This window comes from Gordionus sp. m RMFG-2023, chromosome 4, assembly GCF_954871325.1.
Source record: "Gordionus sp. m RMFG-2023 chromosome 4, tfGorSpeb1-WG-v2, whole genome shotgun sequence".
NCBI lineage: Eukaryota > Metazoa > Nematomorpha > Gordioida > Chordodea > Parachordodidae > Gordionus > Gordionus sp. m RMFG-2023.
In genome coordinates, this window is record NC_088778.1 from 12234864 (window position 1) to 12260084 (window position 25221).

General features: G+C 27.0%; 1 protein-coding gene across 3 annotated transcripts in view; it reads left to right on the top strand.

Moving 5' to 3' along the window:
• Nucleotides 1-1167: 1167 nt before the first annotated feature.
• LOC135928304 (protein diaphanous homolog 1-like) overlaps nucleotides 1168-25221 on the top strand; it is a 49939-nt gene continuing 25885 nt past the window's right edge. Inside the window, exons 1-4 of one of the 3 annotated variants that reach the window (XM_065464743.1) lie at nucleotides 1168-1352; nucleotides 8820-8924; nucleotides 9837-9872; nucleotides 18658-18889. In XM_065464743.1, coding sequence (XP_065320815.1) covers nucleotides 1320-1352; nucleotides 8820-8924; nucleotides 9837-9872; nucleotides 18658-18889 — 406 coding nt within the window. In that variant the 5' untranslated portion in view covers nucleotides 1168-1319. The remainder of the gene's footprint in view (nucleotides 1353-8819; nucleotides 8925-9836; nucleotides 9873-18657; nucleotides 18890-25221) is intronic. The other 2 variants (XM_065464744.1, XM_065464745.1) reach the window with 2 other exon arrangements.

Here is a 25221-nt window from a genome sequence, read left to right on the forward strand (position 1 = left end):
CACAACCAACTATTTAACAACACTAATATAATTGAGTTTCACAAAGTTTTAGTTAACCTATTGAGTTCACGACTCAAGTTCATAACTCAAGTCGCGACTTGAGTTCGCGACTTCGACTCGAGTTCGACTCGGGGTCGAAGTCAGGAGAACTCGACTATTTAACAACACTACTGGTTCTATTGGTTCCTTGTGGTTCCTTGCCATAGATGGAATAGTAATATTATAATTTCATTAATAATCGTTTAGTATTGCCAAAAATAGTGTTTTCAATTTGTGTAGAAAAATAATCGTCCAGGTTTTTATTTAGACTTTAATTTATATTTATACCATGTCGTTGCACTCATCAAAAATATTTTGAATATATGTGATTTAAAATTCTTTTAGTGGCTTTATTTCTTTTTAAGCAAATTTTAAAGTAATAAATCTTCGATTATGTATCCTGTATGTAGTGTTTTTAAGCGGCTCGTTTTGAGCCGATTTTTTAAAACGGCTAACTCAGTATTTTATCCAGAAAAATATTACGCAAGCCTGAAATTTTTTTTCATAGAAGGAGCAAAGGTCTAGATAATAGTAACTAAATTTCGATGCTTAGTCAATATTTTTCTGGCAAAAATATTGAGTTAGCCGTTTTTAAAAATCAGCTCAAAACGAGTCTTTTAACAACATTACCTGTATGCCATGAAGAGGGATAGAGACATTTACTTTAAAGGGGGGGGGTGGTAGGAACCTAATATATTGGCAGTAAATAAAGTTTGAGTAGTAGGTTGTCTAAAATTATTTCACTTATGAAGACTTTCCTTCTCTGAGTTTAGGATCTAATTCCATTCAAAATATAAAAATAGATGCATAGGGCAATTATAAATTCTCAATTTATATGGCTGTAAATCTTTATAAAGAGGAAATCATAATTGAAAAATTCAAAATCTTACATTTTTGTCATTTTGAATAGAATTATATATTAAACTATATTAATAATTTTAATTTATGTCATGTAAAATTGAGGATTACGAATAACGATCAAATGAAGAATTAAAACATTAAAAAAAATATTTTTTTAGTGTATATAAATCTTATTTTAACAATGCTATTCGAATTATTTGAATGATTTTATGCTTGTATAGCAGCTTCACAATGTAAAAAATTATAGAATAAGAAAAATTGATTAATATAATATAGAAGATTTTATTTATACAAGCAAATTATCAGCAAACTTTATAAAATATTTTACAAAAAATGACGATTATTCATAATCTATTCAAAAAATATTTTATCAAGCATAATCATATCATATTATCTATTAAATTTTTTTAATATATGTCATGAAAGAAAAAAAAAATTCAGGACCAAAATTGGTAAAATTAATTAATAAAAGTTATATATATTTAAGAGTAATATTTTTGAGATTAATACAATTTCCATATATTCTAAATAAATTTTTTATATCTATAATTATTTTTATATTCGATTTTATTGGTACATAATTTATCCAATTTTATATGTATAGGTTAAATTTTGCATAAAAAATTGAATATTGATTTTTTTAAAAGAAATAATATTTCATTAATGTCCATTTGAACACTATTTTTGTTTGTCCATATTAACACTATTTTTATTCAAATATGAATAATTAATTATTTTTATGAGAGAAGAAATCAAACAATATAATATTATTAGTGAATATTATTATAATTGGCCATCTCATATACATGCCTAACTATAGCTCAAATCAGGCCTGATTCATGGTAAAATCAACCAGATACTTTTAGGATTATTGGTTTGTTCAATATAGTGGATTAAATAAAGGGTTCATTAAAAGCAATAGAAGACAATTGTAAAAATCTTTATTATATATTGGAAGCTATTTTTATTTTGTGTATACACATTTAAAAAAATATATACATATATCTAGATTTTATAATTATTATATTGTAATAAAATCCAAGCCTATTATCTTCCATATATGTTATCACCATCTATCCCTTAGATTTAAAAAAAATTGTACATAGATATACTATATGACTCCTACAAATGATAAGAAAACCTTATAATAACAACCTTCACCATCCCTTCTCATACAAATGATTAGAATTTGAGCATATTTAAATAACATAAATATAAATCTGACCAAAGGCATAGGTTTTATAAGGCATTTGCCTTGGGTTTGCTGAATAACAAATGTAGAATCAATAATTTTTCTTATTTTTTTAAGACTTGAATTAATAAAATCCATTTAAGACCATTTATGGCACAGGAAAGGCTTAATAGTTTATCTATTGTTTCAATATAAAATAACAAACAATTTGTATATTGAAAAGCTAATCAAAAATATCTTTAAAATAATATTTGAATATAAATTTAAATATGATGAAATTGCATATATTTAATTATCTTTGGTTTTATATAAAAATTATTTAAAAAATAAACCTTATTTATTTAGTATGCCCAAAAAAGGTTTTAGAAATTGATTGAATGACTTTATTTTTTTATCTGAAAATAAAAATTTTTTATTTGGAACTTTAAATTATAAAATTAGTCTTGCATTAGCTGAAAAGTTTTACAATTTTCTTTTTCAATTTTTCAACACATGAAAAATAAATAATATTTTAAAATGATTATAGGGGCAGCAAAGCACAAAATAAGATTGTATTGTCTAAGGAAAAAAAACGTCAGACAGTCATTGATTGCAACTTATTGGTAAAATACTTGGAAGACAAGACCACCACCAACATCATGCTTTGTTAAATCTAATAATTAGTTGGAGTCTATAAGTAGAACTTTTCAATATACTAAACATTTTTGAACTAACAATCTATGATCAGAGGACAGTCTGAGACCTGACGGATTGACTACAATTCCCTGGGAGTAAATTCCTTACTTGGGACTTCATTTGTATTTCCTCATTCCCATTGGGCAACAGTACAAATCCATTAATATCAGCCAAATTGAGAAAAATGCAATGCTATGTATATCCATAGCTCTTCGCTATGGCTGTAATGCATTTTCACCCTCCATTTGCATAGATTGTGACCAGTCCATCGAATCTAATTCCTACCATGCATTGCAAATTTGCTGCGGATGACAACTATGCCATAAATCCATTAACAACATACTTTCAACTGCCCTCTAAAGAGTTAATATCCCATCCACTCTCAAACCAGTAGGCCTTTCAAATAAAAACGCACTACGTCTGGAGGGTATATTCCTTATCCCCTCTACGAATGGTCTCCTGCTGGCCAGAGACTACACTTGTATCGATTTTGTGAAGTTTAACTTCTCATTTTCTGCCATCGAAAATGCATCAGTCCTTAAAAAAATGCTGGCCTCACAAACCCAGTGTTCATACCAATTGCTTCAACACCTTAGACATCTTCGGAAATGAGACTCTTTATTTTATTAAAACCATTAGCAAAAGAGAGAGATTACAGGTGTCCCCAATGAAGGATTTTAGTCATCAGATTTCTCTCGAAATCTGCTGGCCCAATTTTCTAAGCATTCACTCCTCTCTAGGACGATATGCTACCTTTTTTTTAAAGTTCTTTTTAATGTTTTTAATATATTTATATATTTTTTTCATATAATTTTTAATATATATTTATTTGTTTTTTTATTATATATTTCATTTTGACATCGTTTATTTATTTATTTTTTAGTTAAAAATCTTTATTTTAAAATTTATATTATATTTATATTAATGTTGAAAATATAAGTTATTCTGACTATAAATGATCATAATTTATAAAAGATACTATATCTATAATCTATATAAAAATATATAATTAATAGAAGGGAAATAAAAAAAATATTAATTTAAGATAATTAAAAATTTTTTTTTTTAAATTAGGTATGATCGACAGGGCTTAATGACCCATGTATGGATATGCAGTTAGAACGACAGATTTCAGTTGAAATTCTCTGTCGAAGGTAGAAGCCTTCTTTTGGATCATCGTATTTTATTTCTAAATTGAAACCGTTTTTTTAATAAAATTATTCATAAATAGAAAAATAAATAAATAAACGGAATAACTACATTTTCGCCCCAATTGTTCTGTTCGCTATTGGACTTTTTTCTCTTGAAACTTTCAAATTTTAAAAAATATTTATCTATAAAATCAAGGCTTTTTTAAACAAACCAAGATAAATTTCTTTCTTCAACAAAACGTGTAAAATAGAAATTAAATACTATCATAACTCCTTGTGAATCCGGCTAAAATAATAATTGCTCCATATATTTTGTTTAATAAATAAATGATGTGTACGTAATTTTATACTCTCTAAATTTGTGAATTAGTTTTATTTAACGAAAATTTGTTACTTAATTAGTATATCTTAGACATATAACTTCATGACAATTTCATTGAACTAGGACAGGGTATAAATGATCGTTTCAAAGTTTATTATTATTTGTTTTATTTTTAACATTTTAGTGAGAAGTCTTTTTAAAAATTATTAGCCAGCGAAAACAGTTTCACTGAAATTTATTTAAATTTAAGCTTGTTAACATTTATCGATGGTAGCTATCTATTTCGATCATTTTCATTGATTTCTACTTTCATTTAAAAAGAGCGCAAATATATGTTATATAAAAAATGTATAAATAAATAATGCTTATTAAATCTTTCAAATCTTAAAAAAAATTTCAATCATTTTTGAAAGAAGGGACACATCCCAAAGGACCTTGTTGACCTTCTATATTATGGGGAAAGGTGGGAAAAAATAATTTTTGCCTTCAGATTTTATGTAATTAAATGTAAATTGGATTATAGAATATATAATTATTTATGCTGATTAATTCCTATTTATTCTTAAAATTTTGTATAGAAGCCGGCTTTATATAGGCTAAATAAAATTAAAATCATTGTAAATGTCTGGTTTACATCCTCCTAATCAACAATTAAAATAAAAAGATATCCCAAATTAAATAAATTCTAAGTTAGGCATTCATATATACAGTAAATAATAAATCTACCCTCAATTTATTTTATATTTTAATTTGCTTGCGACAATTATTTTGTCCATATATTTAAAAAAATAAAGTGTGCCTTATAATTACTTTATACTTTTTTTATTCAATTAAAAAATTCCAGAGAGCAAAATAAAAAAGATTCATTATTTACAACTGCAAATGCAAATGCAACAAGTAAAATTGGCGGGATTTATATTAATTATATTTAAATTATTTATCATTTAAGTTCAAACACCTTTTTTTGTGAATTTGAAAAAATGATAATTAAATACGATTTTACAATAAAAGATTTTAATTTTTTATAATGAATTTAATTTCATTATCAAAATTTTAAATCCTTAACCTTGAAATATTTTTAAGATACGTCATGTTATTATTATTATAGTAATTATTGTACACGCACACTATATAAGGGCGTTTTATCTCACTTTTTGAAAGCAGTTTTCCAATGTAATATTCAAATTATGCTTTTTTTAGCGTTGCAGGAAAACTTATATTTTTTTAAATATCAGCTGATTACAAATTAAATAAAATGCAATGAAAATTTTGAAACTCCTCTTATGCTTAAAGCTAAAAGGAGAAATAGGCAGTCTCTAACCAGGGTTATCTGGATTTAGATCAATATCAACAATAGACGCCGTATCTGGAAAAACCTATGACTGACTTGTTATAATGTTATGGCACGAAAAGATTTGGGAAATGCTTAATCTGATGGAGATTTAAGATTAGAATTCCAATTAGAAACACAACTGGAGGGTTTGATATACGTTATTTGCAAAGGTATGATATTATTTTCCATAAAAGGACATCAAAATGCGAAAGAAGTTAGTAGGTTGGGAGTAATTAGTCTTAAGAAAACTATACCCAAATAGTCGAATTGGATGAAGAGGACCAAGATTGATGGATGAATAAATTGAAAGTCGCTCCAGTATATTTAGAAACAATGTTCAAGAGTGATGGGTGGATAGATGAGGTAGTAAAAAGATTGTGACAATATAATTCTGATATGTTAGGCAAATAAAAAAAAAATCATATCAAGAACTATTATTACCATAAAAATATAGATTAGGGATATAAAAGAGAAGCCGAGGGATGACAGATTAAGATGCTTCGGGGATGAAAAGAAGCCTAAGGGAGGGGGGAGTAATCGGGGAAAAGTAGAAGCGTTCACACTAGATGGAAACGAAGCAAAAGAAGACCGGTACAAGGAGGTATTTGGCGAAGAATATTAAGGCCATGTTAAGACATAGCTAGAGATGACACAAGACATATTAGAATGGTGAATAAAAATTTGAGTGATTGAAGGAAATTCTGACCTTTTTCAAATATGATTGCATAATCTAGACTAGAGATCAAAAATTTACCAAGCCGAGAAATTAATAAAAAAATTAGACTTTGATGGGCCGGGCAAACATTTAAATTACGGGTCAGGCAAGTGCAAAAAATTTTAACGGACCAGGCTTTGCAGATCTCTGATCTGGAGTAAGAATAAGAAGACTAAAATTTATAACTGATAAAATGTTGAAATACAGAACTCCTTTCATCCCCTTCCCCTCCAACTAGGGGTGGGACCAATACCAATATATTCTTGTTTTAAAATACCAATATAAAATCAAATATTGGTATTGGTTTTACCACGAATACCAATTACTTAAAAATATTGATTTAATACAAAGATAATTCTTTATACGCCCTTATTAGGTATCTAACTGAGGTAAATGAAATATGTATAAAATAAATAATACAATTGAGATGAATGAAACACAATAGAAATCCAAGAGAGTAACTTTTTTTGATAAAATATATCAGATTGAAGAAAATCATTATCATAATAATGATAAGAGTCTAGACATAAGCAATTAGATTGACAAAGCCATCGTTTCTAAGGATTCAAATCCATTAGACTGATGGAGGTTACATCAAAAATATACCCAGTTTTATCTAAAGCTTCCAGATTATCTGGAAATTACAGCCTTCTAAACTAGCTCTGAAAAAGTTTTTTCTTTTTCATCTTTCCTTTTTATTTATTTTTTTCAGGATTTTGAATCCTCGTTTAAAAAAGGATTCTGATTTAGTTAAATCTCAAGGGTTGGTTCTCAGCTCTGTTTTTTTGAAACAGCAATACTTCATGGCTTTCTTTCCATGCTTATTCAAAAATATTAAGGCTTATTTTTAAGATTTACTATTTTTATTCTTTTAATTTATTAATAATTTGAATTTAAACTTACAAATTTAACAATAAATATATCTTCTTTAAATGTCAATATTTTAGAACCAATATAATATTTCTTCAATCTTGGGTTTTTAATATTGGTTCCCAGACCGACCTCCAACCCATTCTTGTCCGAATTTATTTATTTATTATGATAGGAATTTTGGTGAATGTAAATAATGTCTATCTCTATTTCTCTTGAATTTTTGAAAATAGATTGGAATATCTTTCAAATGTAATTGAATAAATATATTATCATTCAGAGTTCATATTTACACAATCCTCCTCTCATTTTTATAATATTAAATTTTCAGCTGTATGCTTGGGTTTAGATTTAGAATAAAATATAAATAATAACTATATATTTTAAAAAAAATCTCAATTTTTATAAAATTCAATTTTAAATACATAAACTTTTCTTTTTAGTACAATTAAGAGTTCACACATTTGCTTTGGGTATCGAGTTCGATTCTCACCATTTTTAATTTTTTTTGTATTTGATAAAAGATAGTAAAATATGACGCTTTAATTTAACATTACGGATATAGTATTAAACGTTCGGAGATCGTTAAGAGACAAATTTATTGAAGGTTTTAAGAATGAAATTAAAACATGTTTTTATTAATTTCTTTGTACTTACATGTCCATTTCTTTATTTTTACAAATTGCATTATAAAAATATTGGGGACTACACCGAAGTATATCCATTTTTATCTAAACTTTACCTTTACTTTGCATAAGATTAGATGAAAGAAATATAAATAGAAATAAAAGATTCATACTGACTCTTTCCCTTATAAATTAATAAATACCATTTAAATAAAGTTAATCAGAATATTTATGATTCATATCTCTACCTATTTATAATTTAGTTTTATAAATAAAAATCATCATAGTATTAAAAGAAAGGAAACAAATCTAGCAGTAAAATGTGTTTTTTATTATACCAATTTAAATTATTAGTGAATCTGAATTTTATTTAAAAAACTAGAATTAATTTTAATTTAATATCCAGATATTATTAATATAATGGTTTAAAAGAAAATATTTTAAAAAGTTATAAAAAAAACACAAATAAAACTTTTTTTTTAGCCTGTTTAACTAAAAATCAAACATTCTTTAAATTATCTGCCAAATATAATATTATATTCTTAATTTTTTAAACAATATATTAAAATTTGATTGATTTTTTAATAGGCTAAATCGATTACGATCCGATACCAATGTCAATAGAGTTGCATTTAATAATTAATAATAAACCATGATACAATTTTTTAATTACTTCGATATCCCCTATCCATCCAATATAATCTCGGCCGAATGCACACCATTCAGTAATACAACGATTCAGGGGTATATCTACTTTTAATTTAGTTAGGCTTGAACAAAACTTCCATAAATTATATACCTAACTGCAACCCTCATAACATAATGATTTTGCTATTAAATCAACTATTTTTGACATTCATTATTTGTTTTGGTTATTTAAATTCGCAATAAAAATTATAAAAAATTTTTTTGATATATTATTATAATATACCATTCCAGGGAAAATAGAATTGAACTAGACATTAAAAATTTATACATTTTTTTAGTGTTGAAAATTAATTCTTGATTTATTATTAACAAATGCGCACTAATCAGATGCATGGAACGGAACTTTCTAGACATGTTCCGAAAACGGAACTTGGAAAAAAATATGGAACGAAGACGGAAGGGAAAGATAATTCTCGGAACGCTCCCGAAACAGTATATATAATAGTTTTTCTCTTTAATTCCAATTTGCTTCCACCTAACAAATTATTACCCATAATTTATTTTTTAAATTAAATTAAAATAATTTTAACGGTTTTATTAGAAAATTAATCAGAGTTGTGCATTTGACCGATCAAATATGTTTCGGTCAATTGACCGATATTGGTCAAATATGGTCAAATTCAAAATGTATGTTTTTTTACTTCAATATTAACTTTATTTTGAATATAATAGTACAATGAATCTATAATATTAATTTTTTAAATTCATTGTCATTCAATAACTAACGTTTAGCTCTCCGTAGCAGAGTCTTGTTCTGATTCATATTCAATATTATCATTTTCTTTAATATTTTTTAATCAATTTTCCTGATGTCTTAGATTTTCAATCGATTTCTATTTTCATAATAATATTAACCTAAATCGACCTATTTATTTCTAAAGAAGAAGTAGAACTAGGAATTGTTAGTCTCCTATGGGCATGATGGGCAAAGTTTAATCTACTAACTTGAGGTCGCAATTGATTGTTTCTTAAAAATTACTGCTTTCCACATAATATGCGATTAAACATGCTGTTTTTGCTTCTGAAATTAATTATATCACTTAAAATACTTTGGTCATCATCACCTTGTAAAATGGCTAATTCTTAAAACTACTAGTAAGATGCTTCTTTTGATATTGGGGACCCAAAAAATAAGCAACATTGTGATCACGTATTTGTATCGTTTTCCCCTTTTTAAACATATTTTTTATTATTTTTCCTTTAGATGTTTTTAGAATATTTGACCGTATTTGACCAGGTCAAATACTCCTATGGTCAATTGAACGGTCAATTGACCGACTTGCCAACCCTGATTAATATAATAAAAGTAAATTTCAATGGATAATAAAATTATATATTTTCCAGAAACTCGTTCCTAAAAACGTGAAACGGAATGGAAACGTAACATTTTATTTGATAAATATCTAACAGGAACGCAAAGAATGCACTTGATATATTTTTGTATTAACACAATAATCAAAGATGTGAACAATGGTCCGGGTTCGGGTACAGGAATATAAAAAAAGGTCCGGATTTAGGGTTTAGAGAATATAAAAAAAATGACTCAAAATAAGACGTTTTTACAAAAAAGGATTCGAATTGAATAGTGCATTATTCATATTCAATTCGTATTCTTACGAATAATAAAATCTACTATTTGTATTCAATTAAATGATTGAAATGAATTTTCTTAATAAAATATATCACACTCAAATATATTATTATTTTATTGCAAATTTGATTTTAAACAGAAAAAATTATTCTGATAATAAAAAAGTATGTAATCAATAATCTGATGATAATAAATATGTAATCAAGTTATAAAAAAATTAGAATATATATTATTAATTTAATTCATAAATCTAAGCCAATTAAGGCAAACAGTTCTTATGTTTTTTTCCTTATATGACATGCGATAATGATTAATAAGAGGGGATGTTGTTTTGCCTTTTTATTTTATAATGCTCTTGCAATGATTGTAAGCATCTTTTTTCACCGTCTTTATTGATTTGACATTGATCCCATAATATAGCTCTTTTTGTGAGGAAATTTTGTCAACTTCAACATCAAGCAAACTATTTCATCAGAAGCTAACATAATTAGGCTACACACAATAATTTGTTTTAGAGATGTATTATATTTTTATATACCTTTTGTTTGTGTAATGTAATTTTTTAATATAAGTAAATTTATTATGAGATTCAAAAAATAAACTTTTCGTGAGATTCAAAAAATACGGCGAATAAAAATTTAAATATTGCTTTAATTTTTACAAATAATTATTCGTATTCTCATAACAAATATATATTTTTTTTGTACACATTCATAATTTACAAATAAAATATTTAAAAATAAAATAATATAATTTTAAATGTTTTATTCAATCGCACAATCATAATATATTCTAAAATATCATCCTTGAGATTTCCACTTAATATTTCGAAGAAGAAAATGCAAATAGTGAGATATCTTTATAATACATAAATTATTGTATACTTTTGTTGACGTTACAGCCATGTCGATTCTAGATAAGATCTATAATTCTAGAAATCTTTGAGAGATTTCTTCTAGAATTTTAAAATATGTGTATCCTTATTTATTTTCTTAACTTCTGAGAACTTTTCTATTAAAGATATAATACTTATTTTTTGTTCCTCCTTTCTATCTGATGATAATTTGATTTTTTTTCTCTATCTAAAAGAAAATTTCAAGATCATCAATGTTGCTATCATTATCATTGTTATCACTATAACCAGTAGTTATTGTCGTAGCCTCCAATATTGGAGTGTTTTGCTTATGCCATAAATCCTTAAGATGGTCTTTAGCCATCTGTTTTTGGTCAATACTCTATAAAACTTGATATCGAGGGTCTAAATATATAGAAGCGTATACAACACTATTTTACAAATGTTTTTCTCTCGAATTTCCATGTTTTCGAATATTTAAAAAGGACTAGTAAATCTTTCAAAATCTAAAATCGGTATCTAAGCCATATGCCATAGAAATCAGATAAACATAATTGTTCTAATTGTAATCTTAAAGTTGTTTTTTATAAAGTAACTAATACACTAGTAAGATCCTTTATTTGGCACTAATCATTTTCGACAAAACGACTTTACATGCTCCTTTAATAAAATCAGTACAGAAATCTTTCAAACTTAAAAATCGTTCTAGCATCATACAAATTGAGGACCAACGTGTTGTACAATCTAATATTGTCATTGACCTTTTCATTAATTTTAATATTCTTGCAATTGAAGGAGTTCTTGAATTTTGCAACATCCCTTGCTTTATCAATGATAGTTTTAAAGTGAATATATTTTAGGAAATCATTAATAGCCATTGTAGAGCATGGGTTGCACGCAATATATATTTAAGAAATCTTCTATCATTTCCTGTAAATTAATTTCATCTTGTTATCATAATTATCATTATCATCGTCCATCATCCTTCTCTTCTAGTGAACATTCATTTAATAATTTAATTGACTTTATAAGATTAGCACCATTATCCGTACTAATTATATTAACATTTTTTATAGGAATATGAAATTTATTTAATGTTTCTAATATCATTCTTTTTATATATTCAAAAGTTGCACTCTCTTATCTCCTTCATAGCTAAATTTCTCATTATTATATTATTTCCTTTTATATACTGTATATTTATTCCTAGAATATTTCTCCCTAATCTTTTGGCAGAATCCATTTTTAATAAAATTAATTGTTTGTCTTTTATTATTTTTGCTTGTATTTTTTTTGATTTATTAACTACTAGGTCTTTAATTTTCGGTTAATTGTTCCGATTGCCTTACTAATAGGATCTATTATTTTTTTTAAACCAGAATCCTCAATAATATTGAAAGGTCTTCCATATAATCTAACTAACTCAACTAAAGCATTCATCAAATTCTCAGACATTTCAATATGAATGCTTTTTAAGTAAAATTTTTCAATATTATTTTCATTCTTCTTTTCAATATTGACATAGACTTTATAACAGTGTTTCCAAAAATTTGGGTTTTCTATTTAGGTATTCCTCAAAGATTATAGAATTTTGTCTTCTTGTTTTTCCAGGGTAGTATTGTGTGAATCTTTTATTATCATGTAGGAGGTTTTGCATTCAGAATCCCCTTTAGTTACATTATAATATTCTAATAAAATATCTTAATTTCATGCTAAAAAATAAAGAATGTTTAATAAATTTTTTTAAAAAACTTAGATTTGCTATATAAAAAAAAATAACTAATTTTTTGATTTGATAATTATAATATATCTGATAAAGATATATTTGCAAAATACCACCAATTTTGACTAATTTAATTTTCCTCCCAAAAAATTATTGCCTATTATTTACACTACAAAATAATCACTTAATAAAATTGTTATAAAACAAGTAAACAAAGTATTTCTATTATATTTATAAATTATCCTTTAAAATTAAAATCTTGCACTACATAATAATTTCCAATATTTCACTTTTTTTAAAATATTATTTAAAAAAAGATTTTTGACACCTAGAACTCTACTTTTAAAAAGGGTCGGGATTCGGTTTTAGGATACAGCCAAAATACTAGGGCCCGAGTTCACATTCCTGACAATAACATTAAAGATAGGTAACTTTTTTATTTGATTTTAACAATCATTTTAAAGTTTTTATCAAGTAGACATTCCTTCTTATCACTTACTGAATCGAGACGTTTTACTTAGGTTAATGTTAAAATATATCATGATGCCGCGATCGATATAACCAAAAGGCCAAATTTTATTAAAACATTTAAAAAATATATTAACTAACCTTAACCCATACATCTCTAACTTATTAATCCTGTCCTCTTTCATAGCCTAACGCGTCCAAGATGTTGGTTGTATAAAAATATCTAAGCCAAAAATCGACCTCGATACCAGGATCTCATTAGCGATGTATGCCTCTTAGCTTTTACGCCATTTAAAAATTTCATTTATACACATGAACAATAAACATTCCTGGTATATCGGTTATGACGATTAGTGTTGTTAAACGGCTCGATTTGAGTCGATTTTAACGGCGAACTCTATATTTTATCCAGAATAATATTGCACAAGCTTGATGAGTTTTCTCATAGAAGGAACAAAGGTTCTAGGCACCTAGCGAAATCTCGAGGCTTAGGAAATATTTTTCAGGCTAAAATAACGAGTTAACCGTTTTTAAAAATCGGCTTTAAACGAAACGTTAACAACATTAATGAGGATCATAGCAAAATTTGGTTCGTTCATAGTCCTACAAGGCCGGGTGGGCATTAATAAAATATAGGCCTGCGAAAATAAAGAATTTTTAAAAAATTAGGTGAAAATTTGTGATAAATAGAATAAAATAGATATAAACTTAAACATCATTAAATTATATCAATGTTATTTGCTGAAATTTTATATTTAATGAATAACATTAATGTAGAGAATAAAATAAATAAAGATTTTTAGTTTAAAATTTCTTCCCTATAAGGTTTTAAAAAAATCGCAGGTTACTGGCCGAGTTGGGCCTAGATCTAAAAAATTTAACCAACGAATCGCGGGCTGACTTGGGTTCAAAAAAATTGAATTTGCAAGGGTATTCGTTCACATCGCTTCATGCTATATTGCTTATACGTTAGAATTAGATGTAATGGTAGATATATATTTTATAAATAATTGTTTAATATTCTGAAAATTTAGAGATAGGATAGACCCGGATATTTTCGCTAAAATAATTATCTAAATTTTATTTTATACTTTGATTCAAATTTTTAACTTTGGGAAATTTGTAAAAGTATATTTGTATCATTCTCTTTGCTCTATTCTCTCGTTTTGGACCCAACTTCATTTATCTTGAAATATGGCTGGTGGAATGGAGTATGGCAGCGATTATAATGAACTATCTTATATTACTCTGAATTTTTACTAAGAAGAAATTGTAATTAAAAAAATTCTAAAGGATTAAAAAAAAATTTTTTTAAATCAAATTTGTAAAATATTATTGAACTAAGAAATAGTATTTTTCATTAAAATGAAAATTTATTTTTTGAATTCAAAGACGATTAAATTTAATTTTAAGATAGAAAAAAACTATTTGAAATGTATAAATTTCTCGACACCGATAGGTAAATAACATGTGCACAGAATCAAGTTGAAGTATCGCAGATACTCTTCTTTACTAGATTAAACTTTAACAACTCTGAATATTTAGATGTACACATTATTTTTAAGTTATTAATCTATTATTAAATGGGCTGAATTTGGAAAATACATTTTTGGTTTATGGAACTAAGAGAATTGCAGGAGGGAATTACTTCGATTTCAGAGTACCACTCTTTTAGAATATCATGCAAAATATATTAAATAAATGTGTAAAGAAAAGCATAATTATACTTATATTATTTCAATCATATGCTGTAGGCCTTTTTTATCTTCGTATATGTCAAAATAGATTTGATAAATTCGCCTGTTTTTTCAATTTTTGATGAGATGGATGACCCTGTATTACGATTAAATCATTTTTGAGAATTTGACTCTGGTCTTTTCGATTTACGATTGGATGTAAGATCTTGCAAAATCTTTGATACGCTTATGATTTGTAGTGTAGATAATATTATTTTTTAATTAATGATATTAAGGGCTATGCGATTACGTAAAACATTTAAAATTTTTAATTTTTTACTTGTAAATTATGCATGTATTATTTATACGGAGTATAAAAAAATAAATTGTGTAATTTTAAGCCAATATTTCTTCATGATCTCCAAACCCCGACCTGGACCCGAACATTATTTTAAAAATTTTATTCCTGAACTCGGACCTGGACCCTTTTTCTTTGTCGAAGTGTTCACATCTTTGTTTAAAAAATATTTAAAATGAACATGAATTATAATGAAATTTTGAGTAAAGTGAAGGTTTTAGACTTATGCAACGTAACCGATAATGGCTAATGCTAAAAGATTATTTTTGCGAACATGTATAAGCCTATTTTAAAAATATTACCAGCCCTACCTAAGACATATATGTTTTTGTTTAAATCAAGCAAACGAGATTAAGAATTATTTCGTTGTTTGGTTATTAATTGTGTAATTTCGCAAAATGTAAAAAATTTAATTTATTTATAGTCTCTTATGGGGGAATAAATGTCATGATTGTTTATTATATAAGACTCCAAATGATTCTGCTTGGTATGGTTAAATTAAAAACTTAAAATTGAATACAAATTCACGAAATAATTTATTCCAATTTAAAATTGCAAATTAAATTTATTATACTTAAAAAATACTAGATACTTAATTTAACCGTTTTTTTTGAAATGTGATGTGATAATAAAAAATAAAATGTAATCCCCATATAATTTTACCAAATTGTAATAATACTAACTACCAACTGTTTTTTATGGTTAATTATTTAAAAAGTTATTTAAAATATATGTTATGGGGATCATTTGTTGAATTAGGTATCAAGTTTCACCAAACAATATGTAACAAGAGGGTTTTATTAAGTATTATAATTATTTGATACTATGAAGCTAATAATTAAATATCGGATATTGATTTTAAAATTATCCCACTCTCCTCCAAAACTAATTAGAATATTGACTTTATGTAATTATTATTAAAAAACTGATAATTTTCAAATTTTTAAAATATTTGGAATTCTTTTATTTTATATTATAATTTATAATGGTTTAAGCTTATTATAAAAATATTTTCTATAAAACTTAATTAAAAATAATATATTTATTAAACCTACCTTGCAAAAAATCGGCGCAGGAATAATACTTTTTTTAACATGTGGTCTGGTTGGGCTTTAAAAATTAAATGTAAGAAGGGAGCGTGTAAATTTATATATATTTTAATTAAAATTTTAAATAGATTTATTTTCTTTTTTATTTACAATCGTTATATTAAATTTTTTTGTTTATTCTTAATTCTTGAATCAACGAAAACGTTCACCAAATTTATTTGAATCCACAAAGATTTATCTTATAGATAAAATGATCATACTACAGGCGAATGCAGAGCGTTTTTAGCCCTTCCCTAGCTAAGCTATTCTCTAAAAGAGGTTACAACGTTGAGAGAATACTTATTAAGATTTCAGATATAAAAGGAAAGATTCTATACTAATTATGTCACAATTGAAGACGTTCCACCATATATTTCTTTATTTACAGATTTCATAAAATACTTAAGTTCAAAAAAATAAATTCCAAATTCCTTAAAACTAGCCCTTAATAATGACGCCCTCCCCCTCTCCCACCCCTTGTAAATAGGAATGAAGGCAATTATTTTATTTTATATACGATTATTTGAATTTTTGTTTATATAAGTGACTATGAATGTAAGTATAAAATAAAGATGTTATATTATTTTTGTTATAAAATGTTATTGATTAATAATCTATAATCTTGCTGCCTGCACTAAATCCTATTATCTTCACTTCATAAATACTAGACCAGATATATCATTATTATTGACTTAAGATTTTAAATGTGTTACGTAATATGAAAACAAAGCATTTTGTATGTCATAAACTTAATCTTTCTTTTTTTATAAAATAAATATCTTTTATTATATTGAAAATTTAATGAATCGGGGTTAACTAAGTTTTTTGATCATTAAATTTTTTACGGTTACATATATTTAATGTCTATATTTAATTCACATAATGATTTAGGTTTTTTCCCATCTAAATGCAACATTTTTTTTCTTTCCATTTCTTTTCTTTTTCTTATTGATTTTTTTTTGCACAGGTAAAAAATATCGATTTTTAATAAACTGTCACTAGACAATGTACACTTATAAAATGATGACGTGATATGTGTATAAGCCTACGAAAATACGACTTATTACAACAATATTTATTTTTATCTTTATCAAAATGTTCTTTATATTGGCCAAAACCTAATTTAAAAATTTAATTTTAATATTGTTTTCTATCTTTTCTCATTTTTTGGATTAAAACTTAATTAGTTCACTGAAAAAATTTTTTATCCTATGGAGTTTAAAGTTTTTATGAGATTTGAGGCTATCTTGGGCGTTTATTAATTTAACTTAAAAATAAATCTAATCTGCAAAATATACCTTTAATCATGTATTAACTTAATTTGTTGGGATGCCTATGATTAACTTAATTTGTTAGGATGCCTATGGCACAATTGACAGAGAAAAATATATATTTCACTTTGGCGTATTATTACTACAATCTAAAATTCATTTAAAAGACAAAGTTCATCTAAGTCTATGAAATCTGTAATTTATTGAATAGCGACAATAAATCTTTTTTTTACGTTTATAATGAATGGGATTGCATGCGGAAATCATTCCACTCATATATTGTATTAAACAACACGTTAATTTTAACAAATAATTTTTTTTCAAATTAGGCGTTTCAAATATATGAAAATTAATTAGTGCTATAAAGGCTACTTCAGAGCAGGGTTATGGTCCTGAATTCGAGTTCAGAAATTTAAAATTGTTTGGTTGGACATTTTGAGACTACAGAAACAGACTAGATAGGTCGATTTATGGGAAACCCATCGCACCCTGGACGGGTTCGGCCTCTTTTTGAAAATCGGTTTTCGATTAAGTTCATGTTATCAAAATGTTCGCTAAACAAAATTCTGAACCCGAATTGCTGTTACATGACGTTATTTTCTTCGAATTTACTTTGAGCATTATTATTCTTTTTTTATCGGTTAAGATCAAATTTAAAAAGAATTAGTCCTTGATTATCTAAAATTTGGACATTTCAGAGAGAGAAAAAATCAAAAATATAGTGTCATACGTTTTAGCGAAGCATACAAAATATGATATAAATATAAAAATTTTACAATAATTTTATTTTTGTATACTTCGCCACGAATTCGCGATACATAATTTACATTGCTAGTAGTGTTGTTAAAAGGGTCGATTTTTCAAAACGGCCCGATTATAGCTAAAATAATATTATGTAAGCATCGAGATTTGGCAAATAGATGTCCAAGCATTTCTGCTAGCTATGTGCAAAATCCTTAAGCTTACATAAGGTTTTTGGTTATAATCTTAATCGGGCCGTTTTTTAAAATCGACCCAAATTGGGCTTTTTAACAACACTAATTACTATAAACAAAACAAAAAAATAGAAACCTAGCAAAACTGTTTTTTTATATTCTTTAACCTAAATTCATTCAATTTAAAAAAATATCTTTATAGTTCGAAAAGATTCCATTTGGCGGTTCGTTTAGCAAAACTGTCTTGAATGCAGCCACAACTAATTACTTCACGAAATCTAATCCTTTCTCAAACAACACGTCTAATCAGCACAGTAGCAATAAAAACTCTAACCATAATTATAGCTATTATGGTAATCTTAACAATCACGGGGAGGTGAACGGAAATTCGAACTTTTACGAAACGAATCTACGATACAATAATAATCCACAAGGTAAAACACTTTATTACTGATCTGCAGTTCCAGGTCGAAGGCCAAAATATTAAAAAAAATACATACCATAGAAGGATATAAAACATAAATGATCTAATTTTAAAAACTAGGGCCAGGCTGGAATATCTACAAACTGTGGTTAGGCTTGTAAATTGATATTCTTGTAGATCCCTTTTGGTTCTTGAGATAATAATTTTTTAGAGGTTTTAAGGTATACATACTGTCGAATTAAATGTATTATTTTGAAAGAAATAAAGAGAGAGAAAAAATTTAGTGCTGTTAACCCATTACTGGTCAAGGTTATAGTTTTTTTATTGCTTGTTTTGGACTAACTAAGACATCTTATTAAATCAATTTTTGAAAAACGATTAATTATGAGTTTTTTAATATATTTTAAAGATGCGAGTTTAAAATTTTTTTTTTTTATTTGTAAATTTTTATTAACATAGTTTATAATATTAAAATTAACATATCAAATATAAAATAAAACATTATTTTATAAAAACGGAGGTGGGGCTACAAGTTCCCAAAAAACATTTTTGTTTTAAAAAATAGTATTCTTTTGGTTCTGATGTAAGGGCTTTTATCTTACTGCCTATATTTTTTAAGAATTTTAAAGTTCCGCTTGGCATATGTCCAAGGGAAGAGATAACGATCGGTGTAAAAATATAATTTGTGAATTTGGAGTATTTCATTGTTTTTTTTTCTCGGCTATATCAACAGGATTAGAATATAAATTTTTTGGGAAAGAAGATACGCATGTGAAGTCCCAAATTACGGATTTCCCTAAAAACCAAGGCACGGAAGTTAAGCCATCTGGTCTTAACCCATCATCTAATGATAAATTTGTAGGCTCCAGGATGTTTGGTATTCGGGCCCTGGTAAGAGAACGGCTACTAAATTAATTGCTGCATGCCTGCCTTGACTATATATACAATTTAGACCATGTCTCCCTTTGGAGTCTACTAATATTTTACATTTGATGCATCTATGTGGTTGAACAATGTTACATCCAAGTCGATGGCCTATGGCAACTCTTAGTTGTTCATTTGATAAGAGGTTACCTAGGTTACGACTTGGTAATGCTTCCAACCATTCATAACCACTAGTACAGTCAGCATTCTGTAATAGTTGAATATACTCCAAAGTTTGATGATAAAGGTTCGAAAATAGATTGGTGTGTTAAGATTGTGGGTAAAACAGCTTCAGGTGGAGCTAAAGATACCCAGGCTGTCAAGGCTGAGTTTAAAAGGTTATCTTTAGGAGAGATAAAAGAAGATATCATGGCGTTATTCATCAAACGCGATGCCAAAAATGAGGAAAGAGATATAAGATTTAAAGGATATAAATCTAAACCACCCATTTTCGAGGGTAATTGTGAGAAACCCCAAAATTCTTCCAATTTAATATTTAAAATATTTTCTACTAAAAAATTTATGAACACGATTAATAATTTCATTATTTAAAAAAAAGGAAGAAGATTTAAAAATATGTGAAATCTTTGGTAAAAATAAATATTTTTTTAAAAGAAAAAGCTCTGGTGTGAAGGAATTTCTTTTAAAATATTTTCAAGTTCTAATAAGCCTTTGAAAAATTTTTCCACGAACACCTCACAGTTGGAAAAACTGTTTAAAGGTGAACTTAGAAGATTAATTTCACTTTTTTTAATGATTTTAAACCCTTGGACTTCGAGAGTATCTGAATTTAAAAAGCATATTTCAGATTTCAGATTTAGCTTTATTTAGAGTACGGCCTATGTTTAGAGAATTCTTCTCTATATATACTATCGCTGCAAGAATATTTTTAGAAGGTCCGCAAATGGTACCATCATCTAGATATCATATGTTTAAATCTAAATTAAAAAAGGATTTTAGACAATGAACTAGGTTGTGAGGGGGCCCAAAGGTCTCCCTGTTGAATACCTTCGTCAGATGGAATTGTATATTCCCCGAATTTGAGAGGGGTTCTACAGCCATAAGACTGTTCAATAAATCTTGCAATTAAAAGAATTTTTAAAATCAAGCTTACAGACTACGGCGTCTGGAGGAGGATCTTCGATATATATGCGAAGAGAGTGAGCGGCTATTTCGCATCCCCCTTTAGTACCAAAGCCTAGTTGATATATTTGGAACATTTTTGAAGTATCAGGTTTTATGCGCTCAACGATTATCTAGTCTCCTAAAAAAAGACCCTATTGCAATTGGCCGAACTCCACCATCAGGCTTAGAAAAAGCAATTAATCTTGCGCCAAAAAGAATTTGGTGAACTTGACTAGGTAAATCATTGTTCAATATATTTTCACAAAGTATATTATTTAATTTACAAATGAATCTTGATAAGGATTTTTAGGGTTAATTAAAAATTGGAAATAAGAGGGGCAACCGTCAATTCCCCCTGCAGAGTTTTTATTAAAAGATAAAATTGTTTTAATTAGTTCTTCCTTACCTATTTCGATTAAATTAGATTTTATAGGTATGGGAAGATCTTCAGGAAAAACCTTAGGGTGCAATTCTTTTAATAAAATGAAAGTATGTTCATCAAATGGAGCCAATTTATCATTAGATGAAGCTAATTTAAGAGCTCCACATACGACCCCTTGGTTTATTTTTTTTGATATAATTTTGCATTTATGGGCAAAATCAGATGTAGCCCTTACATCAGGAACGTAATTTTCCATTTCTAAGTCATGTCTATTTTATATATTCATGCAAATAGTTTATTTATTTTTATCTCTAGGTTTAATTAAGACTTTAAAAGGAAAGGTTAAAAGATTCTCCCAAGCTTTAAGGGAATTTAAATTTAAATTAACTTCCATAATAAGTGTTGTTAAAAAATTAGAAATTAAAGACCTTGATTTAAAAGGGGTAGGTGGATTAAGGTTGGTGGCTTTTCCTTATTTAAAAAATTATCATAAAAATCAGGATAAAAATTTAGAGTTACAATGGGTTGTTTCAATTTTGTTGTACAAAATTTCATTTGAAGCGGGTTTACCAGAGTTTATACATGGTTTTGACCTGGGCCATTTAATTATTATTATATATTGTAATTGAATTTAAGTATAGATAAATGATATAAAAATATTATTTATAAAATTTGCATTTAGGGTATGTTTTTTGCAAACTTGCAATTATTGCATATAATTCTTTATTTTGTTAATATTTTGTGAACAATCAAGTTCATTCATTTATAAATCTCAATTTCTCATGGGAGTGCTTGGGACGTTTGTTCACGTTATTTCATTATAGATAAAGTCCCTTCATCTCTTATTTCTGCGATTGGGGGGGGGGGTGTAACGTTTCAAACAGGATTTCTTTCATTTTGTCAAAGAGAACCTCATTTTTTTTAGATAGTTAAATTTTTACCTAATATTGTTAAATAAAAAATACTTCTATATGCTATTAATAGCTTTATATGGTTTGTGTTTTCATATCACCTCAAAAAATATTACATATTATAAATCTTTGAATTAAATACCATAATTTTTTTATAATTTTAATATATAATTAAGCACTTGAGAGAACAAAATAAAACAAGTATAATTATGTTTAAAAGTTTCAAGTTGAAATTTTTGTTAGAGAAATATAGATTCGCGTTATTCGTTTGTTATTTTAAATATTTTCCGCGATAAAATTTAAAAAAGGTATGTTGACTGGGAAAAATTGCCGTTAGTTGATATGACTATTGGCTGAAATATAAAATTATTGAGTTTTGAATATTTACTAATTTTTTTATTTTCCCCGGTAGACGCAGGTTGCGTTCCAAATAAGGGATTTGCCGTTGGACCAGGGGGTACAGGCTAAACCGTCGGGTCTGAGGCCAGCCTGTAATGAAAGGTTAGTTGGTTGAGGATATTGGGAATTTTTGTTATTAAATGCTTTATGGATGATTTTGTTGATTGCTTTATGATGGTGACCTTGGTGACTAAGGGTTCAGTTAAGGCTGTGTCGGGCTTTAGGATGTACGGGTAAGTTACACTGATGGCATGTGTATGGTGTTTAAGTGAGCATCCAAGTCTAAATCCTATAGTAACTCAGTTGTTCGTTGGTTAAGAGATTATCTAAGGATTGGTTTGGAAGCGCTTCGAGTTATTCGTGTCTCCGTATTTATGTTGGTTTGTAATGATTGTATGTCGTTAATATCAGTAGGATTAAGGCTATTTTGTAGGTTCATTATTAGGGGTTCAATAATAGATTTTGGATATTTCGGTTGGAAATGTAAAACCCAGGGATGCGAACCCGACAAAATTTTAGACCGGGTTCGGTTCGGGTTCGGTTCGGGGTATAAAAAAAAGTTGGGTTCGGTTCGGGTTCGGTTCAGGGAAATATTTTTGAACTCGGGTTTGGTTCGGGTTCAAGAATTTTTGAGTTGATAAAAAAAATTCTATATTTAAATCATAATAAAAAACTAGACATAAATTTGATATAAAAAATTAATTTTTTATTTTATTTATAGGCAAATATAGTTAAAAATACAAAGCATATAGTCATGTATCAATTTTAAAAATTTTATTTAGACGTATTAGCATAATATCTTCCAAGAGTTGTTCACTCATCCTCGATCTATATGGTGAAAGAATGAATTTCAAATGTGAAAAAGATCTTTCAACGCTAACCTATGTTAAATGTATTTATATGTGAAAATATGAAAAATTAACTTGGGTTGCAGGAACAGCAAATAAGATTTTAGATAAAATATATAATTCAGGGTGTTCCAGCTTAGCAGACTCCCAAAAATGCAAAATATTTTCCTTCTTATCTAATCTTATATAATCGCTAAATCCAGTAATTATTGTTCCAATACTTTTCTCAGCAATCGTTGGCCCTCTTTTAAGTATTTTCTCCTGCCTTTCTTTAAGTTGTATCAATTTCTCTAAATCATCTTCTTGTTCAATAACTTCATCGGAACTAATATCATCAGATAAAATTGGCGTTGTTAAGCTTTTAATTCGTCTCCATAAATTGACAAGATGTTTTTTCGCACAAATCTTATCATCATCACTAAGTAATACCTGTAATATTTAAGGATTTATATTGTTTATATTTAAATATTTCATAAAATAACAATTTTAATATAAATCTAAAATAATTAATTTACTAAGCTTTTAATTAACCTTGTATCTTGGGCCCAGGTATATGGCAGCTAAGAGAATTTCGTTCTTTATAAACCTTTCTTCTCTGTTCTTAAGACAAGAATATAGTAATTGAGCAAAATGGTTTGGATTTTTTTCCAGTTCGATGCAGCATCTTAACCATGCTGCATAAAAATCTGTTAGTGTTAACTGTTCAGATTGGAATTGTTTGGTTGCGATTTTTAGCGGTTTTAAAATTTCAACAATCGTTATTATCTCTTTCCAATCTTCAGTCAATAAATAATCAGATTACTCTGTAAAAAAATCTTCGATATTGGGTTTTAGTAAAATCAGCCTTTCTAACATATCATGGGTTGAATGCCATCTGTGGCAATCTAACACAGGCTTAGGGAGTTTCATATTTTTTAATAACTTTTGGTAAGTGGGATGTCTTAATTTTAAATTTAGGCTCCTAGCTTTTGCAATGGTTTCCACAATAGGTGATAATTTTATAGCATCTTGAAATGCCAGCGGAAGTGTGTGAGCTGCACACCGTACACTATAAATCGGATAGGATATAATAGTTGATAAAAAAGTATTTTGTATATCATCAATATCATATTTATATACATTTACATCCATATTTTCCTCATCTGTTGATTAACTCCTTATATCATAATCAGTTTCAGGTTGCAGGAGCTTTATAGCTCTTAAAAAATAACAACCATTATCAGAAGTAATTGTGTATATTTGTTCAATATTAATTTTAAATTTTAGTAAAGTTTTTAATATATTCTCTTTTATATATTCTCCTGTACATCTCTCTTTCAGCTACAATTCCAAGAGTCCTCAAATTTATAATGGACTTTGATATAAATTATATATTTACACCAAGAATTGATCTATCTAATCGTTGAACTGCATCAACTTTTAAACTTATTAATTTTCCTTCTACCTCATTCGATATTTTGTCTCTAATTGATTGGGCTGTTTTATTAATACATCTGGATAAATTTTCTTTGTTTATAACTAAATTGAGCCCAGATAGGAGTGGATTTATAATTCTTTGAAATCCCGAATCTTCAATAATTGATAAAGGCCGGCCATTTACAGTGACAAGTTCTAGTATAGAACTCATCAAATCATTAGATGATATATTTATACTTATATGCTTTTTTGGATAAAAGGTTTCTATATTAATTTTAAGCTTTTTTGCCAATAACAATTCCTGATATTTGGTTTTTTCATTTAAATAATTTAAATA